Source organism: Platichthys flesus, chromosome 5 (genome assembly GCF_949316205.1).
Source record: "Platichthys flesus chromosome 5, fPlaFle2.1, whole genome shotgun sequence".
Lineage (NCBI taxonomy): Eukaryota > Metazoa > Chordata > Actinopteri > Pleuronectiformes > Pleuronectidae > Platichthys > Platichthys flesus.
Window position 1 is genome coordinate 28,385,838 of NC_084949.1, and position 25,000 is coordinate 28,410,837.

General features: G+C 46.3%; 3 protein-coding genes across 5 annotated transcripts in view; 2 read left to right on the forward strand and 1 right to left on the reverse strand.

The window, feature by feature from the left end:
* Positions 1 to 361, forward strand: part of ero1b (endoplasmic reticulum oxidoreductase 1 beta) — an 11,165-nt gene extending 10,804 nt beyond the window's left edge. For both annotated transcript variants that reach the window (XM_062387556.1, XM_062387557.1), the window contains exon 16: positions 1 to 361. This exon is cut by the window's left edge and continues 1,469 nt beyond it. The gene's annotated coding sequence lies outside the window, so the exon portion shown is untranslated.
* Positions 362 to 1,834: 1,473 nt separating this feature from the next.
* gpr137bb (G protein-coupled receptor 137Bb) lies at positions 1,835 to 6,583 on the reverse strand. 2 transcript variants are annotated; one of them, XM_062388679.1, is made up of 7 exons: positions 6,076 to 6,583; positions 4,671 to 4,720; positions 4,330 to 4,552; positions 4,093 to 4,242; positions 3,893 to 4,021; positions 3,564 to 3,685; positions 1,835 to 2,523 (listed from the first exon to the last, which is right to left on the reverse strand). In XM_062388679.1, the coding sequence occupies exons 1-7, from the start codon at positions 6,484 to 6,486 to the stop codon at positions 2,436 to 2,438; spliced, it is 1,173 nt and encodes a 390-aa protein (XP_062244663.1). In that variant the 5' UTR covers positions 6,487 to 6,583; the 3' UTR covers positions 1,835 to 2,435. The 2 variants fall into 2 exon arrangements, with proteins under 2 accessions (XP_062244663.1, XP_062244662.1); XM_062388678.1 differs by having other exon boundaries at positions 3,564 to 3,688.
* Positions 6,584 to 8,689: 2,106 nt separating this feature from the next.
* Positions 8,690 to 25,000, forward strand: part of LOC133954311 (nidogen-1-like) — a 19,789-nt gene continuing 3,478 nt past the window's right edge. Inside the window, exons 1-16 of the mRNA XM_062388672.1 lie at positions 8,690 to 8,963; positions 13,906 to 14,208; positions 15,390 to 15,616; positions 16,207 to 16,718; positions 16,831 to 16,971; positions 17,230 to 17,475; positions 17,577 to 17,777; positions 17,857 to 18,090; positions 19,578 to 19,715; positions 19,791 to 19,892; positions 20,186 to 20,329; positions 21,684 to 21,812; positions 23,407 to 23,649; positions 23,727 to 23,899; positions 24,259 to 24,385; positions 24,452 to 24,623. Coding sequence (XP_062244656.1) covers positions 8,769 to 8,963; positions 13,906 to 14,208; positions 15,390 to 15,616; positions 16,207 to 16,718; positions 16,831 to 16,971; positions 17,230 to 17,475; positions 17,577 to 17,777; positions 17,857 to 18,090; positions 19,578 to 19,715; positions 19,791 to 19,892; positions 20,186 to 20,329; positions 21,684 to 21,812; positions 23,407 to 23,649; positions 23,727 to 23,899; positions 24,259 to 24,385; positions 24,452 to 24,623 — 3,287 coding nt within the window. The 5' untranslated portion in view covers positions 8,690 to 8,768. The remainder of the gene's footprint in view (positions 8,964 to 13,905; positions 14,209 to 15,389; positions 15,617 to 16,206; positions 16,719 to 16,830; positions 16,972 to 17,229; positions 17,476 to 17,576; positions 17,778 to 17,856; positions 18,091 to 19,577; positions 19,716 to 19,790; positions 19,893 to 20,185; positions 20,330 to 21,683; positions 21,813 to 23,406; positions 23,650 to 23,726; positions 23,900 to 24,258; positions 24,386 to 24,451; positions 24,624 to 25,000) is intronic.

Genomic DNA, 25,000 nt, shown 5'->3' on the forward strand with positions numbered 1-25,000 from the left:
AGAATTTAAAGTTGCCTACATTTAATTGGTTGTTTGTTTCTGATGCTCTGGAAGTTCATCTTTTATTTTATTGTTCCACGAGTCTCAACATTACAATAAGTTAAATCTCCACTAAGGTAAAAAACATCATATCAGCTTCTGTTTGGCCTTAACTGCTTTAATGTTCTTTAATGTGTAAGAAACCTTTGATTAAACTTTAAGATCAAATTATTTGAATATTCCCTTTTTGTCAGAAATAGAAATAAGTTGTGAAAGTTTGTTTCCTGTTTCAGTACGAGTGTGCAGTTCTCCCATCCTCCTGCAGAGGGAGACATTCGTTCCTCCTGTTATTGATAAAAATAAAAACAAGGAAACAAACTCATATCTTTTTACAGTTTCTCAGTTTGTCGTCAGTAGAAACCTCCTCGTGCCCCTGGTGGCGGCTTTCTGTTTTCATGATCATTGATCGGACATTTGTTAAATTTCCTAATGAAACAGAAAAAACATGAGCTCATTCTAATGCAATGGATGAAATGTTTGAAACAGATTCTCCAGAAATATATACATTTATATGTGTAATTATAAATATATATAGTTGAACCAGGTTGATGTGTGTACCTGTTGATTATATTTATTTCAAAACAGGAATAAATATTTCTGAACATCATCTGGTGGATCATCTATATATACAGTCAGTGATCATATTTATAAAAAGTCACTGATCCTCTTTATATACAGTCAGTGATCCTCTTTATAAACAGTCACTGATCATCTTTATATACAGTCACTGATCATCTTTATATAAAGTCACTGATCATCTTTATATACAGTCAGTGATCATCTATATATACAGTCAGTGATCCTCTTTATATACAGTCAGTGATCCTCTTTATAAACAGTCACTGATCATCTTTATATACAGTCAGTGATCCTCTTTATATACAGTCAGTGACCATCTTTATATAAAGTCACTGATCATCTTTATATACAGTCAGTGATCATCTATATATACAGTCAGTGATCCTCTTTATATACAGTCAGTGATCCTCTTTATAAACAGTCACTGATCATCTTTATATACAGCCACTAATCCTCTTTATATACAGTCAGTGATCCTCTTTATATACAGTCACTGATCCTCTTTATATACAGTCACTGATCATCTATATATACAGTCAGTGATCCTCTTTATATACAGTCAGTGATCCTCTTTATATACAGTCACTGGTCATCTTTATATACAGCCACTAATCCTCTTTATATACAGTCACTGATCCTCTTTATATACAGTCAGTGATCCTCTTTATATACAGTCACTGATCCTCTTTATATACAGTCACTGATCCTCTTTATATACAGTCAGTGATCCTCTTTATATACAGTCACTGATCATCTTTATATACAGTCACTGATCCTCTTTATATACAGTCAGTGATCCTCTTTATATACAGTCAGTGATCCTCTTTATATACAGTCAGTGATCCTCTTTATAAACAGTCAGTGATCCTCTTTATATACAGTCACTGATCCTCTTTATATACAGTCAGTGATCCTCTTTATATACAGTCACTGATCCTCTTTATATACAGTCACTGATCCTCTTTATATACAGTCAGTGATCCTCTTTATATACAGTCAGTGATCCTCTTTATATACAGTCAGTGATCCTCTTTATAAACAGTCAGTGATCCTCTTTATATACAGTCAGTGATCCTCTTTATATACAGTCAGTGATCCTCTTTATATACAGTCAATGGCCATCTTTATATACAGTCTGATCATTTTTATATACAGTCACCACAAAAATTGTCTAATCACACGTTTGTTGTCATGACAACCATAAGCACTCATTTTATTGTTGATTTTTTTGTTGATTTGCCACAAACACATAAAACATTAAAACTTGATAAATCTATAATGTGACAAAACGTTTTAAGAATATAGTTTTTTCCTGAACGTCGTCTTTGAACCCGTTTGTTTCTTTTTTGATTTGATTTTGGATTTTCAGCTGTTTCTTTAGATTCTGTAGTTTTATGCCAAAACAATTATTTCCTTTATAGTTTCAGAAACACTTGATTTGTCAAGACTGAAACTAAGTTGATTTGAAGTGAAATGTCAGACTCAGGATTAAATGACGTGTCCAGACTTTATGATACAGTTATTGTTTGTTTAAGTCTCACAACAACTCGAGGAGTTTTCAAGAATCATTCAGGACAGGATGTGAGGCTGTTTAATGATGTGTAACCAGTTCCACGTGAAAAATAAATCAGCTAAAAGGAATAAATACAGGAAATTGTCTTATTCACATGAGGAGCATCATCACGTTCACTGGGAATAATAATTCATATTCATTTATTTGACTTATCGAGCTGATCGTCATAAAAATCGTTTCCACGTTCTCGAGGGTTTATCATCTCCAGGTCCAGGGTCAGGCGCTGAAGCTGAGCAGTGAAGCATCATGGGTAATGATGGAGCTCCCCGGGGGCCAGGCGCTGGTCACTGATGGAGGTGAAGCTGCCACAGTCGTAGCACTCGGAGGAGAAGCTGAGTGACAAACAGGAAACTGGGATCAGAAGATTTCAAGATTCCACCTGTCAATCAAGATGCTGCTCAGTGCGACACATTTGGGTCATTGTTGGTTTAAACAGCAGGGGGCGCCAGAGCCGGACAAAACAAGAACTTGTTATACTTAAACATTGTGTATTGTTAAAACCCTCGTTCCTATTCCTCTCGTGTCACATGATCCCGGTTGTTTCTTCTGATTCGTCCCACTTACAGATCCTCGGCACTGAGGTTCATAACAATAATAATAACTTCTCAGGTTGATGTGTTTCCTGAACATCTAACATCTAACTTCCATCATGAGACCTTCTCCTTCCAGCAGCTCTTCAATACTCTCCCATTAGCATCTGTGAGTACCCCCCCCCCCATGTGCGATGAGCATTAACGTCCCCACAACCCCCCCCCCCCCCCCCCCCATCCTCCAGTTTGTGTTCCCTTATTCAACTTTACATTCATACAAGTAATAATTCAGAATCACATCAGTAGCTGATCTAACTGTTCTGGAGTACAAGCCTCATGTTTCCTCTATAAATAACATCTGGTTTACTCATTTAATCTTCTTTATACATTTGGAATTCTAATCTGTTGGTGAATGAGCTCCCAGCTTTCCCTTGTACCAGGAGAACTTTATAAACCATTGAGAACAGTTTGGACCCTGAGGTCGTCCCTCTGACTTCAACATCACTTCCCCTCAGTGTCTCGATTCTTCTGTGACTCACTGTTCGGTTCCTCTCATTTCTAACGTCAAGGAACAGTAAATATCTGGGATCTTCCTTTCTGGAGGAGGGGTCTACTTCTTCTTCTTCTTCTTCTTCTTCTTCTTCTTCTTCTTCTTCTTCTTCTTCTTCTTCTTCTTCTTCTTCTTCTCCAAACAAAGAAGAAGAACAAACCTCCTCCAGATGGGAGGGCCAACCCTCTCAGATGGAACAGTGCCCCCCTGTGGTGGTGACTCTCTTTGCATGCAGAGTCTGAGCAGTAATGACAGATTCCACTGAAGCAGAGGAATCGTGACATGTTCGTACCTCGCTGATGCATTCTGGGGAGGAATGCTCCAGGCTAGGTCATCGTCGCTGTCGTAGCGGCGGGGGTTGTCGAAGAAGTAGCCCCGCGAGGACAGGATGTGGTTCGGGATCGCGGCGCCGCCCTGCTGGTGAGAACACAACCTGATTTCACTTGGGCCTGTAAACGTGAACTCATCAGATGTTAAAGTTCTGTCGTTAATGTTAATATTTACATGTTGAGCGCTGATGATATTAAAGTGACTTAATAATTAAAGATAATCATTTTACTACACGTCGGTTTTGTCACGTGCAGAGGTCAAAGGTCATCTGACCCGGTCAGGAGGACTGACCCTGTCCTGAGGAGGCCGTCGCACCCTGAAGAAGAAGACCACCAGCGAGGTGGGCAGCAGCTCCCACACGAACAGGACCACCCCGAACACCACGTAGCCGGCGTCTCCCAGGGACGAGCGCAGGTCGGCCTGGAGACACAGGGTCAGAGGTCAGAGGTCACAGGACTCACAGGTCGGTGTCTGCGCGGCGGCGACCTCACCTGGTCTGAGACGTTGTACCAGTCGAAGTCGAAGGAGCTGATGGTCTGGATGTCGGTGAGGGCGAGCACCACCAGGTTGTAACCGGCTCGAGAGGCGTAGAGCAGCACCACCGTGAGGCCGATCAGCACCACCTGGCACACCGACGTCCCCTGCAGGCACACACGTGTCATTACATCGGTCTCTAGTGCTCACAGAGGGTCCTCGTGTGGGAAGCTTCTCGATCTTCTCCACCTCACCTTGGACTCCAGGTAGATGCTGGCCAGAGACATCTTGGCCACCTTGTAGAGGCAGACGGACAGCGAGACGGCGCAGAGGACAAACAGGCTGTCGTTGATGGTGACCCTCACCAGGACCACGGTCTTCACGTGGGCGGCGGTGGTCCTGACCAGCAGGGCGCAGACCAGGTTCACCACCAGGAAGAGGAGGCTGACCGCGAGGAAGACGAGGTACAGAGGAAGTCTGGAGGTTGAAGAGCAGCAAGTAAATCATCTTATTTTTAATATTCAGAATATATAAATCAAACTTCTGTTCTACTCTAAGATGTGAATCAGGGCTGAAGATGAAAACCTGAGGTCACCTGAACTTCAGCAGCGCAGGTGTGTGCTTCGACTTCGCCTTGAAATAAACCTGAGAAAGAATCACACCATCAGAAACTCACAACAAGAAAAACAACTACACAACTACACAACTTCTCTGTGATCGTGAGACAGAGAAAGATTTAGCTTCTGTAGCGTCAAGCAGCACAAAGTCCTTTTCATCGGTAGTTTGATTCCCACGGGTTCATCAACACGTTGGTAGGAGTTGGTGCAACGTGTGAACTTCACCAACACAACGTCGAGTTCTCACAACCTTCACTCATCAGACACAACGTCAGGTTCAATGTCTGTAAGTGAACCACTGACTGATCAGTGGACGACCCGCTCGACCTCCTGAGCCATGGCCGCAGGTCGGAGGTCAGACGTCTCCAGCTCCCCCTGGTGGATCACACTGCCTGATGGGACACGTATTCCGGCCCTTGTTGTCACTGTGACCTCAGGTGAAGGTCAGAACATCTTCATCGTTCTTCTTCAGCAGTGATGGAGGAACCCGCTCGTCCTCATGGAAACCAGGAAGCGACCGAGGCAGCTGAACAAGGCGGGGTTAATATACACGTCACTGCTGATTGGACGAAGGGTAGGCAATGGACTAATCACACAGAGTGGTGCAGCTGACCAATCAGGGCAGACTTTATCAGGAGGAGGGTCTTAAAGAGACAGGAGCTGAAACCAAGTGTTAAGGCTGAATTATAGTCCTGCGACTGCAGCTGCATCAACGGATCTGTTTTGGTTTATGCTTCCTAAACGTGTTGCCCGTGTTGCAACGCAGTTCAGCACCAGGACACTAGACGGAGTAATTTTTTTTTCGAAAACAAAACACACAAAGAAGAGACGTCTTCTTCTTCGTCGAATGTTTATTTACTTCGCCACTCCGGCTCCTCATGGCCTCTTCCTGGCGGACAGATCGGCCAGTCAGTGACGGGTTAAACAAGTGGTCATACTTTCGGATCTCTTCTGCCGAGTGCTCTTCTGTTTGGTCCATATTCGTTCTTCTAAATCTTCCGTGATTTCCGCGTATTGTGGAGCATGAAACCGGAAACTAGACTCCGGACGGGATGTAGTAAGCCGACCAATCACAAGCCTTGCGGGCTGCGTCGTATAGTTAGAAAAATCGATGGACGCACGCAAGACGCCAGAGGGCACGAAGGGGGCGTGTTGCGTGTCTTGCGTGCGTCCGTGCAACACGAGTATAATTAGGCCTTTAGAGACAGAGGCTGAAAGAGGAGCTGCAGCGAAGTCAGGACAGTGATTGTGTCCTTCAGCCAAGTTATTATTATCATGAAGTGTTTTCTGAACATCAGAGCATGAACACATGTTACAGTCATGACAGCAGATCAAAGCCTGAGCAGACGTCCTCAGGGATCCAGGTGGTCCAGCAGGTCTCACCTGGGCGCAGTAGAGGTTCATGAGGCTCAGGGTGAAGAACTGCAGGCAGACGGGGAAGCAGTAGAGCAGCCAGAAGGAGAAGGGTCCCAGAGCGTTGGCGGTGACACAGTCTCTGAAGTAGAAGGAGAAGAGGAGGGCGCGCAGGGCGGCCCACAGCAGGCACAGGAACAGGAAGGCCGTCTGGAAGCTGAAGCGCTTGTGCCGGTACCTCAGCACCAGCCACAGCTGGGCGTAGATGAAGGAGAAGAGCAGCGAGTAGAAGATGGTGTAGGCGATGGTCAGACCCAGCTTCACGTAGGGGGGGATGGCCGGCGTGATGGTGGGGGGGGGGAGCTGGGAGCCGTTGCCGACTTGATGCTGCTCCTGTTTCTCCTCCATCACCTCCATCACCTCCGTCACCTCCCCGTTCATCCCCCTGTGTTCCCAGGCAGGGGGTGGGGCGGGGGGGCAGAGCAGCTGATCTGGAGAAGAAGAAGAAACGTGTTCGTCGCTCGATCCTTCAGGCTCTGACTCACAGGGGGAGGAGCCTCCCTCTCTGCCGGTGACTCCTGCAGCTCGATTGGTGCTGGACGGTCACGTGATCCTGCTCCTCAGCACCTGATTGGTTGAGCTGGAGGAGGATGCTGTAGAGAGGAGAGGGAGGAGGTTCTCACACAGACACACACACACAGAAACACACAGACACACACACACACATACACACTTACACACACACATACACACACACTCACTTACACACATACCCACACACACTCACAGACACACTAACCCTAATTATTAGAACAGTTGTGGAAGTAAATTGTGAATAAATGATGATGAAAATGATATTCATTATTAATTATTGGTTGAAACGTTTTTCCTCATGAAATAATGATTTTCATCAAATTCAAATTTTTATCTTAGAATATGACCTCCTTTTCGTCGTCCTCCTCCTCCTCCTCTCCTCTTCTTTCTCCTCTTCCTACTCTTCCTCCTCCTCTTCCTCCTCTTCCTCCTCCTCCTCTTCCTCTTCCTCCTCTTCCTTTTCCTCTTCCTCTTCCTCTTCCTCTTCCTCTTCCTCCTCTTCCTCTTCCTCTTCCTCTTCCTCTTCCTCTTCCTCTTCCTCTTCCTCCTCCTCTTCCTCCTCCTCTTCCTCTTCCTCTTCCTCTTCCTCTTCCTCCTCTTCCTCTTCCTCCTCTTCCTTTTCCTCTTCCTCTTCCTCTTCCTCTTCCTCTTCCTCCTCTTCCTCCTCTTCCTCCTCCTCTTCCTCTTCCTCTTCCTCTTCCTCCTCCTCATCCTCTTCTTCCTCCTCTTCCTCTTCCTCCTCCTCATCCTCCTCTTCCTCCTCTTCCTTTTCCTCTTCCTCTTCCTCCTCCTCTTCCTCTTCCTCTTCCTCTTCCTCTTCCTCTTCCTCCTCCTCCTCCTCCTCTTCCTCCTCTTCCTTTTCCTCTTCCTCTTCCTCTTCCTCCTCCTCTTCCTCCTCCTCTTCCTCTTCCTCTTCCTCTTCCTCCTCCTCATCCTCCTCTTCCTCCTCTTCGTTTTCCTCTTCCTCTTCCTCTTCCTCTTCCTCTTCCTCTTCCTCTTCCTCCTCCTCATCCTCCTCTTCCTCCTCTTCCTTTTCCTCTTCCTCTTCCTCTTCCTCCTCCTCTTCCTCCTCCTCTTCCTCTTCCTCTTCCTCTTCCTCCTCCTCATCCTCCTCTTCCTCCTCTTAGTTTTCCTCTTCCTCTTCCTCTTCCTCTTCCTCTTCCTCTTCCTCTTCCTCCTCCTCATCCTCTTCTTCCTCCTCCTCATCCACTGAACCTGCTAGGTTCACTGAATCTGCTAGGTTCAGTGGATTGCCACATTATGTGTAAAGATTTATTCTCTTATTATTTTTAGTAGTACATAACAGTCATATTTGATATACCTGGAAAAAATATTTTATTGATATATTTCACAGTGATGAATCGAAGGGGGGATCAAGAAAGAAAAAATAAAGAGGTGAAGAAATATATGTTTATAATCAAATCAAAGTTTATTGTCACAGTGAAATTCTTATGACATGGTAGGCAACATCTACGCAGTAGGCAACTTTACAAAATGAAAAAAAATAACATACTATGTAACATAACACATAACATAACATTGTAACATATAACATATAACACAGTCAGCACCATATATGTATATATATACATATAGCACCATGTATGTATATATACCATAGCACCATATATGTATATATATACATATATGGTGCTGACTGTGTTATATGTTATACATATATACATATATACATATATACATATAGGTATAACTTGCAATGGAGTACGTTTTTTTGCTGGTCTACTTCTGCTTCTGATACTTTTAAGTTTGATTAAATGTACATACACATACTCTTAACTTCGGTAGTACTTGTACTTGTGATAATATAACTTAATGATAATGTAGTATGAAGTAAAAGTACTTCTACTGAAGTAAACCTGACTGTTAAAATGTAGGAGACTTTTATTTTGAAGTTAAAGTTAGTATCCCCCACCCCCTTCCTCTCTCTCCTTCTCTTCTGGGCCCCTCTCCTCCTCCTTCAGTCCGCCCCTGGACGCCTCTCTGTGCCGGTTGCTCCTCTCTCCATTCCTCTCAGCTCTTCTCACCTCCTCTCTCCTCCTCTCTCCTCCTCTCACCTCCTCTCCTCCTCTCACCTCCTCCGGGGCAGTGGACCGGTACCGAGTGTGAAGATGGGCCGCTGGCCGCTGTGCTGCTGCCTGTGGAGTCTGGTTCTGATGAGCCGGGCTCTGGAGCAGGAGGAGCTGCTCCTCTTCGGAGCTGCAGCCGGAGACCAGGAGCTGCCGCCGGGGTCCGACTCCACCGCGGAGCTGCGTCTGGACGGAGAAGTTCTGTTCTTCAAGAAGAGTTACACTCAGGATGTCTATGTGAGTTCATACTTTATATACATTTATATATATGTACTTTAAACGTTTATACTTTGCACTTTGCACTTCATACTTTACACTTTACACTTTATACTCTATACTTTCAATTTTAAACGTTTATAATTTATACATATATGGATCATTAACTAGTTTTATCATCACAGGACAAGTTTTATTCAAATGAAACGAATTCAGATTTTTTTTTTTATCGATTGAAATTCAAATAAAGTTTTGAGTCTTTAAGATTCTGTAACTATTGAATATTAATTATTATTCGCAGCACAAAATGAGTTGGACTTCATGAAAACACATAAACACTTTACGTTGGTATTTGGTGAATAACAAACATGAGTAGAAAAAGTGTGGATGACAAACAACATTTATTTTAAGAAAGTTGTGAAAGACGAAAATATAATTAAACGTACAAACCCAAAAATAAAGATGTTTGTGATTTGTTAAAAAAGAAGGTTGAAAAGTCTCAGCTTCTTATTTTCACATTTAAATTCAGTTTATATTTTGGACTTTTCTCCAACTCGGATTCCTGTTAATCATCAGTTATTGATCCGTAGTCACTTCTGGTGTCGATACAACCTCCTACAAAATAAAAGACACTTTAGATTAAAACCCTTGGATATCATTTATTTAACTTCTTCGACTCAGCTGTCACCATCATTAAAGATAACTGGTCTTTATGCTGTCTAGGGTGTTGGGTACACAAACAGCCAATCAGCTGCTGAGAAGAAACACGTGATTTATCGTAAGATGTCGTTTTCACTGTTGACAAATTGTTGTTATAATTGTTGACATCATGACAGAATTCAAACTGATGCTTCTTTGATTCATTTCTCTGTGAAATGATTTAACGTTCAGTGTTTGAAGAATTCAAACTGACGCTTCGTGTGTTTGTTGTTTCCTTTGATCTCTCGCTTCTGGTTTCACGTTGTAGTTCAGAGTCTGAGAAACGTCATCACCTAAGTGGGCGGAGTCTACCTGTGCTTGACTCTGATTGGTTTGAAGACGCACGTGTTGTCAGTTTGGGGGGGGGGGTTGTAGTCCTTCTGTTTGAATGGAGGAAATAAATCAAGCATTTGGTTGCCATGGTAACATCCATACTACCACATACGATGTTTACTTCTGTCTCTACTTCCTGTGATTGGTCCAAAAGTCCAAACCAACAGAACCAAGTTCAGTTTGACCCGAACCAGAACTCCTCTTCTGGTCTGAGGAACCGTTCACACCTGATGTTCAGGGTCACAATGAACTGAAGAGTCTGAAGCTCTGAACCAACCAGGTGTGAACCAGGCCTTGGACTGGTGGAGACTGGGAACTGTTCATTCTCTTTACCTTCTTAGGTCGTGATCTGGATCTTAAAATTAAACTGAACTAAATATGAATATACTTTGATTTTATTTCATTGATCTTGTTGCCTTGATGTTCTGCTGCTGGAGGAAGTTCTCTCATCTCTTCTGAGAACATTGAACATTGAACCTGTAACTTTCACACTTCCTGGTTTTCATCAACCAATCAAATCTCTTTCAATTGAAATACAGATTCCCATCAGGTAATCAACCTGTGTGTGTGTGTGTGTGTGTGTGTGTGTGTGTGTGTTCACAGCAGCTGATTAGCTTTTCTATTGGGACATTTCACAGCTGTTAACAAAATAGGAGTCGTCTCTGTGTGTGTCTGCTACTTTGTTTGATTTCGGGTGATTGTTTTGATTAAATGTGTCTGAGTGTGTGTGTCTGTGTGTGTGTGTGGTTTGATGTTAGTTCAGAGGTGTTGGTTCTCTGTTGGAGATGTAAACAGAGGCTGGAATGTGAGTCAATTAAAAAGCCTTTTATCAGCGGACACACACACACACACACACACACACACACACACACACACACACACACCATGTGATGTTAATCCTGATTGGAGCATCTACTCTTTTTTTCTTCTTATAAGTTAAACTTGACAGTTTCCTCTCTCCGTAGAGAACAAGTTAAAATGATCAACAGAAACTTTTTCTCTTTGATTTATCATTTTTTTTTCTTCAGCCCTGTCACTTCACCCCCCCCCCCCCCCCTCCAGTTACAATAACACCACGCACAGTGGGGGGGTCCAGCTTGTTCCTGTTGTTGGAGGATAAATCTGTAAAGCTGCATTAACATGTCGTGTTGGTTTAACCCGCAGGACGCTGTCCCTCAGTCCATCGGGTCAATGTCTCCGTCTGTCTCTGTTAGTGGACAGTTTGAAACATGGAGGCTGACACTCAAACTATGGTTCTTAAAAACATTGAATGTCTGAGACTGAATATGAGTTTAAACATTAACCAATGAACAAAAAACATGATTCAAAGGAAGTGAAGTAAATCCCAGAATATGAAGGAAGCTAAACAAAGACAGATGAGAAGCTGAAGGAGTTTCAGTGAAACAGAGAGTTCAGGTTCGTGAGTGACTGTGGGTCTGTAAGTGAACTCCCCTCAGAACCACTGACATCCTGTGGGTCGGTTCCTCCTCAGTTCCTCTTCTGTTCATCTGGGTCCTGAGCAGTGACACCTGGGCTCGGCTCCAGCTCCTCAGCAGAAGCTGCTTCCGCTGGAGCTGTGACAGGAAGTTCAGCACATCTGGAACAAATAGACCTGAGACGTCTGTCCTCCTGAACCAGATGGCAGCTCTCAGGGTGTGTGTCCTCCCCCCCCCCCCCCCCCCCTCCCACCGCCGGTCTCACACTGATAATGATGATGTCAGGGGACAGACATGTGGGATTCCACACGCGTGTTGTTGTTACACGATGAGTCGGGGGATGGACCTGCAGGCCACGAGGACCCGTAGCAGGTCTTTTGGTTCCTGTATCCTGCTCCTCCCGCCTCCACTGGCCCGTCGGCTCGGGGTCGTCCAGGTTGTTCACGGACAAAGTTTCTGAAAACGCACCAGTTTGCTGACTCCCATTGACCCAGTGACCTCTAGCCACTGGGTTCCTCCCAGTTTCACTTACATCTGTCCCTGTTGTGAAAGACGTCCATGACAGTGAAGTGTCTGTGGCTTTGATTCAAACTGTCTCCACTCACCTGGTCTTTCATCTGCTGGAGACGCTGTTTGACCTTTGACCCCTCCTGGCAGAGAGGCGGGGCGTTCAGAGTGAAACTTGTTTTGTCAACATGTGGTCAGATTCTCTCTATGAGTTTATTTGTCATTGCATTGGATTTTAAATCCCAGTTTTCCCAGTTTGATTGTCTGAGACGTGAACTGAGGCTGTTTTGTCTTCTGGACAAAGAGGAAACTCTGAGTTGGGATCATGGTCCCAGTCCATCAGGCTCAGCCCCTGAGCTGGTCTACTCGGCTTCAAGGCGGATTTGAGTTAATGAGGTTAAAGAAATCCTTTCTCCGAGTCAATGGCTCATTGTTCAGATTCCTGTGGCTGACGGAGCGAGCGTCAGAGTCCTGAGCTCTGACGGCAGCTTGGACTGGAAATCCTCTGTGCTCTGCTAACACCAGCCGACCTTCATCTCCTCCTCCTCCTCCTCCTCTTCTTCTGCCTCTGTGCTCTGCTAACACCAGCCGACCTTCATCTCCTCCTCCTCCTCCTCCTCTTCTTCTTCTGCCTCTCTGCTCTGCTAACACCAGCCGACCTTCATCTCCTCCTCCTCCTCCTCCTCTTCTTCTGCCTCTCTGCTCTGCTAACACCAGCCGACCTTCATCTCCTCCTCCTCCTCCTCCTCTTCTTCTGCCTCTCTGCTCTGCTAACACCAGCCGACCTTCATCTCCTCCTCCTCCTCCTCTTCTTCTGCCTCTGTGCTCTGCTAACACCAGCCGACCTTCATCTCCTCCTCCTCCTCCTCCTCCTCCTCTTCAGCCTCTGTGCTCTGCTAACACCAGCCGACCTTCATCTCCTCCTCCTCCTCCTCCTCCTCCTCCTCTTCAGCCTCTGTCTTCATTCCTTCATGCTCATGGTCAACATGTTCTCAGAAAGTCAATAATCCTCTCAACCTGCAGAACTTTATTTCTGCTACTTTCCTGATGTAGTAAATGTTCAATAATATTCATTGATTAAAACTCATCATCACATCATTCAGAATATCTTTATCGTCTAATTTGCCTGAAAGTGAATTAGTCCGATAGAGGAAAGGGAAGAAGTCTGTGTTCTATATATAGATAGATAGATAGATAGATAGATGGATATATAGATATATATATATATATATATATACAGAGAGATGGACTCTTCTGGTAGTTTCTATAGAAAGTGACTTCTCAGTAACATAAAGGATTTTATGTTTTGAAGTCTTCTTCAAACAGCTGATGATCATTTAGTGAATTAAGATCATTTAGAGTCAAACAGACCATATGTGTTGGGGGGGGGGGTACCACAGTGTGATTGACAGCTGGTACTGTCCAATGGGTGCAGGTTATTTCTGGTTAAAGAACCAGGATGTCAGTCTGACGTCACAGTGACTTCGACACCAGGTGATGATCAAACCTACTAAACACGCAAAGCAACAAATATCTTCATCATCTTTATCATGATGATGAACAAAGTTTGGATCATGAGACGCTGAGTCATGATTTTTACATCTGAACTGTTAAATCATAAATATGAGAAATGCTGAAATGCTCCTTATGATGAGATAGAAACCATAATTAGTTCGATTTAACCTCAAGATGAGGAAGAAAGACAATAAAAATATAACAATTAATAATAGTGAACTAACTAGCTTTGCCATCGTTAGCTCCTCCTAATTAGAAAATAGAAATAGTTTTTATAAGTGTTATTACCTGATTGAATTTAAGAATGAGATTCTGCCTTGTGTTAGTGTGACCTGATAATTAACAGATACTAAGTTATTACTACTTCATAATTATACTTCATAATGATATGAGTAAGGAAGGTTTTACTGATAAAACAAGATTACATTTCAATTCAAATCAAACATTAATTAGTAACTTCCTTCCTGTTCCAGATTAACACCAACGGCTTTGTGTCGCTGGTGGAGCCTCCAGCTGAGAGCGTGTACCTGGGGAAGATGCCCGCCAGCTTCCCCATGATCGCCGTGCTGCTGGGAGACCTGGACAGCAGAGACGGACAGGGGACGGTCTTCTACCGGCAGGACAGAAGCCCGGCGGTCCTGAGTCGAGCCGCTGAGCACATCACTCAAGCTTTCCCCAGAGACGAAGGAGTGGAGCCCCTCAACGTCCTCGTGGTCACCTGGGTGGACATGGCTGCTCGGGGGACATCAGGTCGAGGAGACGGAGTGGACACCAAGGTCAGTCATGTTGTGTCTTTTTAAGATGGTTTGATTCCTAGCTCAGGTTTCACACCTTCACCTTGAATAAAGTCCAGGTGATTCCTGAAGGTCGTCTGGACTTGTGTTCCATGAAGACGTTTCCTTAAGAAGCTTCTTCAGTTGGGACTAAAGGAAGAGTTCAGGTGTTCAAACTCTGTGGGTGTGAACCTGTGGTGTGTTAATCAGGCCAGTCGTTAACCCCCCCACTGAGTCCAGGCGTGAATGGCTGTTGCTCTGTTTTACAACTCAAGAAACCGAACTACAGCTAGGTTTAGCCAAAACAAGTTTATTGTAAATGAAAGTTATCAGAAACCCTGAGGAGGGGGACAGATATTAATCTGCCGATCCCGGCTGAACAGAAAGAGAGCGAGAGAGAGCGAGAGAGAGCGAGAGAGAGAGAGGAGAGAGAGAGAGAGAGAGAGAGAGAGAGAGAGAGAGAGAGAGAGAGAGAGAGCGCGCGATTCACAGCGTTTTTAAAGAGCAGTCGGCCGGTGCCAGGTAACAAGGGCGAACGAGGGAAGCTGGAGCTCGGCTGGAGAACATGGAACAGATCAAGACCTGCTGTGGCCTTCATGGTCACTGGAGCTGGTTCGACTGGGCAGAGAACTGAGGACAGGATCTCAAACCACCTCCTTCAACATCTGTCTTCTCTGGACAAAATACAAACATTACCCTCCTCAGAAGATTGTCCCTTGTCCATGAGGTGTAAGTAGACGGCTGAGTCACGGCCTGGGGGGGCGGGGGTGGGGGGGTTAAAGACCCGGTGGGTTAGGGCCTCCCTGGTGACGCTTTCTAGCTCTTCTGGGGGGTCCTGGGGCGTTCCCAGGCCAGATGGAACATGTAGACCCTCCAGCTAGTCCTGACTTGATGCCTGAACCTCCTCAACTAGACCTTTTCAACATTAAGGAGCTGGTTCTACTCTGAGCTCCATACACCTTCTCTGAGGCGGAGCCTAGACACCTGACACAGGAAACTAATTGTGTATGGGACAGCTTCCTCCATAAAAAGACCATCTGCCTCTAAAGATCAGAAACTCTCTGCTCTGGAAATGAAAGGGCTCTCCTCAAACTACCAACCAGATTAGAACATCTGAAGAACTTTGTGGCCCTAGAAGCAAAAATGAGAGCGGCTGCTCAACAACTTTTCATTTGATCTTTCAGAGAAACACATTCCAGCTGGTTGTGGCCTCCATGAAGTCCTCCTCCTTTGCCATCCTCTTATACCCGACAGACGGCCTGCAGTTCCTCTCCACGTCTGTTGGGGGCGAGAGTAAGCTCCTCGAGGCCGGCTTCAATGAAGGCATGGTGCAGGGCTGGTTCCAGAACAGCCAGGGGACGTACTACCAGACGACCACAGACCAGGAGGCCTCCATCAGGGAACTGACTGAGTATGAATCTGCTGTTTGAAAAGATGAGATGTCAGATAAGGAACCAGGTCAATGTCCTAGTGGCTAACTGGTGCTAGCTGAACAGATACTTCAGCCTGAGTGAAAAGGACAAGCGTGAACCTTCATATCAAATTATACTTTGTAGAAAATACTTTTACTGTAATAAAAAAATCACAAATGTTTGGATGAAAATGTCTTGAAGTCTTGCAGACAACATTTGAACAAACAACCAGAACCTGGTTTAAGTCTCTGAACGAGACTTGACAAAGTCCTTCTTTCTGTTGCTCACGGTGTTAGGGTCAGGGTCAGGGTCAGGGTCAGGGTCAGGGTCAGGGTCAGGGTCAGGGTGGACCCATGTCTTTGTATCAAGGTCTTAGATAGTGACCTTGATACAAAGAGCTCGGAGGATTCTCTAACTACATTACGGGTTCAGGGTAAAGAGCTTTGGATAGGAGTCAGATCAATAAATGAGAAGCGTGTTGGTTTACTTTTCCCTAAGAAGAACATCGATGAAATGAACTCTTCACTTTCTAAAAAGCGTTTTCTTATTGTCACTGATTCTCCCCCCCCCCCCTTCTATATCCAATCAGAAAGACAAATTCTGGACGCAAGGGAGTTTGGGTGTATGAGATTGGTCCTTCGCGCTTCTTTGCCACCATCATACCAGGACTTGTCCCTGGTCTTCATGAGGACGAAGGTACAACCGAACCTCCTGTGACGGTGTTGCCAGATCGACCCGATGAGCAGCAGGAGGTGGAGGTTTCCACCTACACGACCCAGACGATGGTGTCAAGTGAAGCAGCAACAGAAGAAAAGGAGGAGCTCCCCACCGAGAGCACCACTGGGTATCAAACTGGTTCCACAGAGGCTGAAGGCATCACACCAGAGTTTGTCAAACCAGAACATGAAGAGCAATTTCCAGAATCGGAGACGGTCACAGACAACAGTCCTGAGAGGGTTCATCCACGTTACCCCGACCATCCTGAACCAGTCCAACCACGATACATCAGTCCTGAACCAGTCGAACCAGTGCCCCCCCATTCACAGCCCCAGCACCCCCAGGTTGTTGTGGTGGATGAGGATGAAGATCTGGATGTAAATGGTAAATTGTTGGGGTTCAAACCTTTGTGCTTTCAGATTTAGATTTAGATTTAGATTGAAGTTCTGAAGGTTCTCGTCTCGTGAGATGTTTGACTGTCTTTGCTTCTCTTCAGTGTTCTCGTACAATCTGGAGACTTGTGAACACAACAGACACAAGTGCTCCAAGTTTGCGGATTGTCGTGATTACAGTGACGGGTTCTGCTGCCACTGCCGGCCGGGCTTCTACGGCAGCGGGAAGGACTGCGTGGCCGAAGGTGAGAATCCTGTGAAGACCAGATGATGGATTAACTCCTCCTCTACTTTTTAAATCGTGTTTAAAGTTCGTATGAAGATTCGGTCCAAACACGATTCGATCAGATTCCTCGTTTCATGCGACAAACGCACAAGAACCTGGTTTTGATCTTACAAGTCCGGACTCACACTTTTGTGTTGACAGTCAAAATGTCCCGGGAGGGGTCTGGTCCCTGTGGGACAGCGTCTGTCCTTCGTGTGACATCTGTCTCGTGTCCCAGGTAAACCTCAGAGGATGAACGGGAAGGTCAAAGGTCGAGTGCTGGTCGGGGACTCGCCGGTGGAGCTCAGGAACAACGACCTGCACTCGTACGTGGTGGCCAATGACGGACGGGCCTACGTGGCCATCAGCAGCGTCCCCCCCAGCCTGGGCCCGTCCCTGCAGCCGCTGTCCTCCCTGGGGGGGGTCATCGGCTGGGCCTTCGCCCTGGAGCAGCCGGGCTTCCACAACGGCTTCAGTCTAATTGGTGAGGAGACGTGTTGGGACACAGTCTGGGATTTGACCTCCGCGTGTTAATTTGAACTGGGAACCATGAACCTTGATGCTGTTGGCCTGGTTCCCCTGTAGGTGGCGTGTTCTCCCGACAGGCGGAGGTGATCTTCCAGCCTGGAAACGAGCGTCTGAGCATCAAGCAGCAGTTTGAAGGCGTCGACGCTCACGAGCACCTGGTGGTGAGCACGGAGCTGGAGGGACGGCTCCCCCCCATCCCACTGGGAGCCTCGGTTCAGATCAGCCCGTACCAGGAGATCTACCAGTACGACACAAACTGTAAGGGCTGCCCCCCCGAGAACTCACCAGTGTCCCAACGTAGATCTGTCTTCATGGTTTTCTCTTCTGCTTCAACCAGTGATCACCTCCTCCTCCAACCGCGACTACGCCATCACCTCCCCCGACGGCACGGTCCAGACCAGGAGCTACCAGTGGCGTCAGACCATCAGCTTCCAGAGCTGCCCTCACCACCAGGTGACCGGGGCAGCTCCTTCCACCCAGCAGCTCAGCGTGGACCAGATCTTCGTGATGTTTGATGCCGACAACAATCTGACCCGCTACGCCATGAGCAACAAGATCGGCTCGGTCCAGGGTGAGTCCACACCTCGTCCCCGCAGGAGACATGAGGACAGACAGGGGACATGAGGACAGACAGGAGACATGAGGACTGACAGGAGAGACATGAGGACAGACAGGAGACATGAGGACTGACAGGAGACATGAGGACAGACAGGAGACATGAGGACAGACAGGGGACATGAGGACAGACAGGGGACATGAGGACAGACAGGAGACATGAGGACAGACAGGGGACATGAGGACAGACAGGAGACATGAGGACAGACAGGAGACATGAGGACAGACAGGGGACATGAGGACAGACAGGAGACATGAGGACAGACAGGGGACATGAGGACAGACAGGGGACATGAGGACAGACAGGAGACATGAGGACAGACAGGGGACATGAGGACAGACAGGAGACATGAGGACAGACAGGGGATATGAGGACAGACAGGAGACATGAGGACAGACAGGAGACATGAGGACAGACAGGAGACATGAGGACAGACAGGGGACATTTACTTATCAACTCTCATGAAGTCAAATCTCTGAAGATGTTTCCACACATGAACTCAAACATTGTCCTGACATGTTGACTTGGTGTCAGCCTCATTCACAGCAGGCGAGGGGTGGAGCCTGGGGGGGGGGGGGGGGGGGTGGAGGGGCCTAGAGCAGCAGATGCATCATAAACACTTTAACAATTTAGTCAATTAAAGGAATATTAGAAAACATTAAACTGACGTTTCATCAACTTAATGAAATAATACAGTTTAAATAATAATAACACTTTGTTACAGCCTGAATAAATTAACTTTCTAGGCTTTTTGGATTTGTCCTAAAACTTTCTTCCAGAAGTTTAAGAGCTGTTAAGATGTGAAGATGTGAAGATGTGAAGATGTGAAGATGTGAAGATGAGAGGATGAGAGGATGAGAGGATGAGAGGATGAGAGGATGAGAGGATGAGAGGATGAGAGCAGGTCCAGCTGCAGCTTGTCAGGTGGACGTGTCTCCTGGTCCTGGTTTGTTGCTACTCGGAGGAATGTGCTGAAACGAGCGTCCTTCAAAGAAACATCAACAGATCCAGAAGGTAGCAGCTGTGTTTCCTCAGCTGCGAGCTGCAGCGGCTGTGAGAGCGTGGGCTGAAGGTCAGGGAGATACCAACCTCCGGCCCACAGGAGGTTGGTATCTCCCCTCCTGTGGACGGGAGATACCAACCTCCCGTCCTCAGGAGGGGACCTCGGAGGATTCTCTAACTACATTACGGGTTCAGGGTAAAGAGCTTTGGATAGGAGTCAGATCAATGAAATGAGAAGCTTCGGCTTCAGAGCCCGAGTCTGAGATGTGAAGAACATCTGGGTCGTGTTTCCTGTGAAGAGGAATGATGCATGATGGGAACGTGACCCGGAGCTGCTGCTCATCCGTCACCACGTTCATGAATCTGGTTTATTAATGGACATCAGGAAGCGTCGGTGGAAACACCAGCAGGTGTTGAGCTCTGGTGTCTTCTTCTCACAGGAAGTCCTCCGGAGCAGAATCCATGTTTCACCGGCCGACACGGCTGTGACATCAACGCCGTGTGCCGCCCGGAGCCCGGCCTCCGCTTCACCTGTCAGTGTGCCGCCGGCTTCACCGGGGACGGACGCTACTGCCACGGTAACACCACCCACCACAGCCTGACCCCTGACCCCTGACCCCATCACGTCTGTAACTCTGGTGTTTCATTGGCAGATGTTGACGAGTGCAGGGAGACGTCCAGCAACCAGCCGGGGACCTTCCGCTGTGAGTGTCTCACCGGGTTCATGTCCGCCAGCGATGGAAAGACCTGCGTCGGTGCGTCTACACACGTGTGTGTGTGTGTGTGTGTGTGGAGTGTGTACTTCCTGTGTGTGCGTTGAGTCCCTCGCTGAACGTACAGATGTTCTTCAAGACGCCAAGAGACATAAACAAGGTTCTGTTTATGTAACTGTGACTGAAAACATCTGTGAAGCCCGTGAGCCTGGGGGGGGGGGGGGGGGCAGCCACAGCTCATCTTCTCTTTACTGTCTCAATGCAACAGATGTACTTTTAATTAATAGTAATAATAATAAGAGGCCACAACATGTACTTCCTGTTTGGTCGTGCAGAGGAGCATCGTGCGGTGGATCACTGTCGGACAGGAAGTCACGACTGTGATGTCCCCGACCGAGCGTCCTGCAGCTACACCGGGGGCTCGTCCTACGTCTGCTCGTGTCTCCTGGGCTTCGAGGGGGACGGACGCTCGTGTCACGGTGAGTCATGTCTCTGTCTTTGTGTCTCAGACGTTTCCTTGTCTTCATGGCTTGTCTTCATGTCGTCGTCTTCATGTCTCTGTGTCTCAGACGTGTTATGGTCTGCAGACCTCCTCCTCTTCTTCATGTCTCAGTCTTTGTGTCTCAGACGTGTCCTCGTCTTCATGTCCTCGTCTTAATGTCCTTGTCTTCATGTCCTTATCTTCATGTCCTTGTCTTCATGTCCTTGTCTTCATGTCTCAGTCTTTGTGTCTCAGACGTGTCCTTGTCTTCATGTCTCTTCCTTGTCTTCATGTCCTTGTCTTCATGTCTCTGTCTTCATGTCTCAGACGTGTCCTCGTCTTCATGTCCTTGTCTTCATGTCTCTGTCTTCATTTCTCAGACGTGTCCTCGTCTTCATGTCCTTGTCTTCATGTCCTTGTCTTCATGTCTCTGTCTTCATGTCTCAGACATGTCCTCGTCTTCATGTCTCTTCCTTGTCTTCATGTCCTTGTCTTCATGTCTCTGTCTTTGTGTCTCAGACGTGTCCTTGTCTTCATGTCCTTGTCTTCATGTCTCTGTCCTTGTGTCTCAGACATGTCCTTGTCTTCATGTCTCTTCCTTGTCTTCATGTCCTTGTCTTCATGTCTCTGTCTTCATGTCTCAGACGTGTCCTTGTCTTCATGTCTCTGTCTTCATGTCTCAGACGTGTCCTTGTCTTCATGTCTCTTCCTTGTCTTCATGTCCTTGTCTTCATGTCTCTGTCTTTGTGTCTCAGACGTGTCCTTGTCTTCATGTCCTTGTCTTCATGTCTCTGTCTTCATGTCTCAGACATGTCCTTGTCTTCATGTCTCTTCCTTGTCTTCATGTCCTTGTCTTCATGTCTCTGTCTTCATGTCTCAGACGTGTCCTTGTCTTCATGTCTCTGTCTTCATGTCTCAGACGTGTCCTTGTCTTCATGTCTCTGTCTTCATGTCTCAGACGTGTCCTTGTCTTCATGTCTCTGTCTTCATGTCTCAGACGTGTCCTTGTCTTCATGTCTCTTCCTCGTCTTCATGTCCTTGTCTTCATGTCCTTGTCTTCATGTCTCTGTCTTCATGTCTCAGACATGTCCTCGTCTTCATGTCTCTTCCTTGTCTTCATGTCCTTGTCTTCATGTCTCTGTCTTTGTGTCTCAGACGTGTCCTTGTCTTCATGTCCTTGTCTTCATGTCTCTGTCTTTGTGTCTCAGACATGTCCTTGTCTTCATGTCTCTTCCTTGTCTTCATGTCCTTGTCTTCATGTCTCTGTCTTCATGTCTCAGACGTGTCCTTGTCTTCATGTCTCTTCCTTGTCTTCATGTCCTTGTCTTCATGTCTCTGTCTTTGTGTCTCAGACGTGGACGAGTGTCGGCTGGAGCGTTGCCACGGTGACGCCTTGTGCTCCAACACCCCCGGCTCCTTCACCTGCCAGTGCCGCCCTGGTTTCCATGGTGATGGACACCAGTGCAGGCCCGTGTCCTCAGGTAGGACACAGTGAAGTCAATCAGTGTGTGAACAGACGTCTCAGGGACGAGTGTGTCTCAGCTGAAGGTCGAGACGGAACCGGAGTCTAAACAGATGTCAGGGTCAGAAACCACCAGTCCCCCCCCCCCCCCCCCTGTCCCACGGTGTCCCCCAGGGTTCAGGTCCTCATGTGTCCACATCGTCTCCACTGCTACGTGACCCTGACGTTTGTAAAGTGTCTTGTGAAAAGTGCTCTATGACTCAAATGTGTTATTATTATTGACACTTTTAAAAGTAAGATGATGATGTAAACCCTCAAATTTACATATTTATTATTGGTTTGTTAATAAGAGATTATTAAAAAAACAAATGTGTCCGATCAGAAAAGTTTGACCTCGTCTGAAAAACAGTCGAAGCTGAGCAGACGTTTTATTCTCAGACTTTCAAAGTATTAAATATTTAGTTTTATTTTTTTTTAAAATCAGTATTGAATCAGTAGCTTGCAGCTCATTGGTCACTTCCTGTTGTCTCCTGTCCCTGAGTCAAAGCTGAAGACGAGTAGATGCAGCTGGAGACGGAGGAAGGTTATTATGGCGTCATGATAATCATGTTATGATAATCTCAGTGTTTGTCTGTGTGCTGAAGGATACCCCCCCCCCCCCCCCCCCCGGTCTTTGAATGGAGCTCCATGGGATTCGCTCTAATGAAGCTAAATGCTGAATACAGTTAACTTCATTGTTTTATAGGTTTCAGATCATCACATTTTTCATTTTCTTCTTCATTTTCGTGTTTATTTTTGCTGCGGATTTATTTGAACATTAACTTTGTTGAAGCTGAAACATCTGATCTGATTCTCCTTCCTCCTGGTTTGTTGTTGTTGTCGTCGTTGTGTGTGTCTGTGGTTTGAGTGTGTCAGTGATTCCAGGTGTCAGATTAGATAGCACTGGAGCTAATTACAGCTCCGCTGCACAACAACACACGTTTGTCATATTTTCATGGTCCCGGCGCCTGAAGGTCCTCATTTCGTGTCCCCTGTCAGAACTTGTCCCAGCGTCTCCTACACAAGCTGCTGTGCTTCCTCTAGTCTGTGTCCGTCTCACGGGGACGTCTGGCTGATTATGGTTTGTCCTCGGTTGTCTCCACGTCCTCCAGCATGAAATCAAATTCAACCTGGAGAATTACACATGATCGAAATCCAGCATCTGGATATTAACAGCTACTGGTTATTAATGAATCATTTTCTTTACTGGTCCATTAAATCCTGAAAAAAGTTGATTCTTCAAAACCCAAAGATTCACTCTATTATAAAATAAGAAAAAAAATCAAATCCAATTATTATATAATATATATATAATATAATATAAAATAGATATATTATCATTTAAATTAGTTTCAGCTCAGTTCTTAAAAAGATAAAAAACAACCAATAAAATAGAATTCAAATTCTGAGATGTCCCTAACAATCAAACCAGACTGGTTAACGAGTTGTTACTGGTTAACGAGTTAACTTCTATTAATTTAAACTGGACATGATGAAGCCTTGAATCAAAGATCTTCACATTGTTGACGTTGTGTCTGGGATGTCTCACTCGGACTGTTCTTGTGTTTGTTCAGAGCGAGAGAAGACGCAGTGCGAGCGTCAGAGAGACAGCGCCTCCTCCTCCTCCTCCTCCTCCACTGGTTTCTTCTCCTTCTTCCGTCCTCGCCCGGCCGTCGGCCAGTACGTGGCCCAGTGTGACCAGCACGGAGCCTTCGAGGCGTCCCAGTGTCACGCCAGCATCGGACAGTGTTGGTGTGTGGACGCCGCGGGTCAGGAGATCCCTGGCACCCGGACCGGAGCCAGCAGCGCTCCCCTGTGTGAGTCCAGCTCTCCACCAGTCCAAGAACTAAACCAGTTCACTAGACCAGTCTGACCTGAACTGACCTCTTCACAGGTATTAACCACGCAGTGACTCCTCCCCCTCTGGGTCCCACGCCGCGGCCTGACGTGCAGCCCGTCTCCCCGGGGACACACCTGCTGTTTGCTCAGAGCGGCAGAATCGAACTGCTTCCTCTGGACGGATACAGCATGAGGACAGAGGACGCCAAGCCTCTGCTGCACGTCCCTGTAAGACACTTCTACACATCAACATGTCAACTGTTAAACATGGACACACATTGGGACACGTTGAGACACATTGAGACATGTTGAGACACGTTGAGACATGTTGAGACATATTGAGACACATTGAGACATGTTGAGACATGTTGAGACATATTGAGACACGTTGAGACATATTGAGACACGTTGAGACATATTGAGACATGTTGAGACATGTTGAGACAAATTGAGACATGTTGAGACATGTTGAGACACATTGAGACACGTTGAGACATGTTGAGACACATTGAGACACATGGAGACACATTGAGACACATTGAGACAAATTGAGACATGTTGAGACATGTTATATTATTCTGTCTCAGGACCGGGTGGTGATCGCCATCGCCTACGACTGTGTGGACAAGATGGTTTATTGGACAGACATCACAGGCCCAGCCATCAGCCGGGCCAGTCTGAGCGGTGGAGACGTCACCCCAGTGGTCACTGAAGGTAAGACATTGTGTCTCTGGTTGGTCATTTGTCTCGTTTCAGTTTATAAATAAAGTTTGTCCTCAGAGCTGCAGAGTCCTGAGGGCGTGGCCGTCGACCACGTGTCCCGCCTCCTCTTCTGGACGGACTCCATGAGGGACACGGTGGAGGTGTCACAGCTGGACGGCAGCCAGAGACGAGTCCTGTTCGATTCCGACCTCGTCAACCCCCGAGCCATCGTCACCAACCCCCCGTACGGGTGAGTCCCCGCTAAGAGACTAGTTAACTGTTAGTTAGTAGTATCTGTAGTATCTGTAGTATATCTGTAGTATCAGTAGTATCTGTAGTATCTGTAGTATATCTGTAGAATCTGTAGTATCTGTAGTATCTGTAGTATCAGTAGTATCTGTAGTATCAGTAGTATCTGTAGTATCAGTAGTATCTCTAGTATCAGTAGTATCAGTAGTATCAGTAGTATCAGTAGTATCTGTAGTATCAGTAGTATCAGTAGTATCTGTAGTATCAGTAGTATCTGTAGTATATCTGTAGAATCTGTAGTATCTGTAGTATCTGTAGTATCAGTAGTATCTGTAGTATCAGTAGTATCTGTAGTATCAGTAGTATCTCTAGTATCAG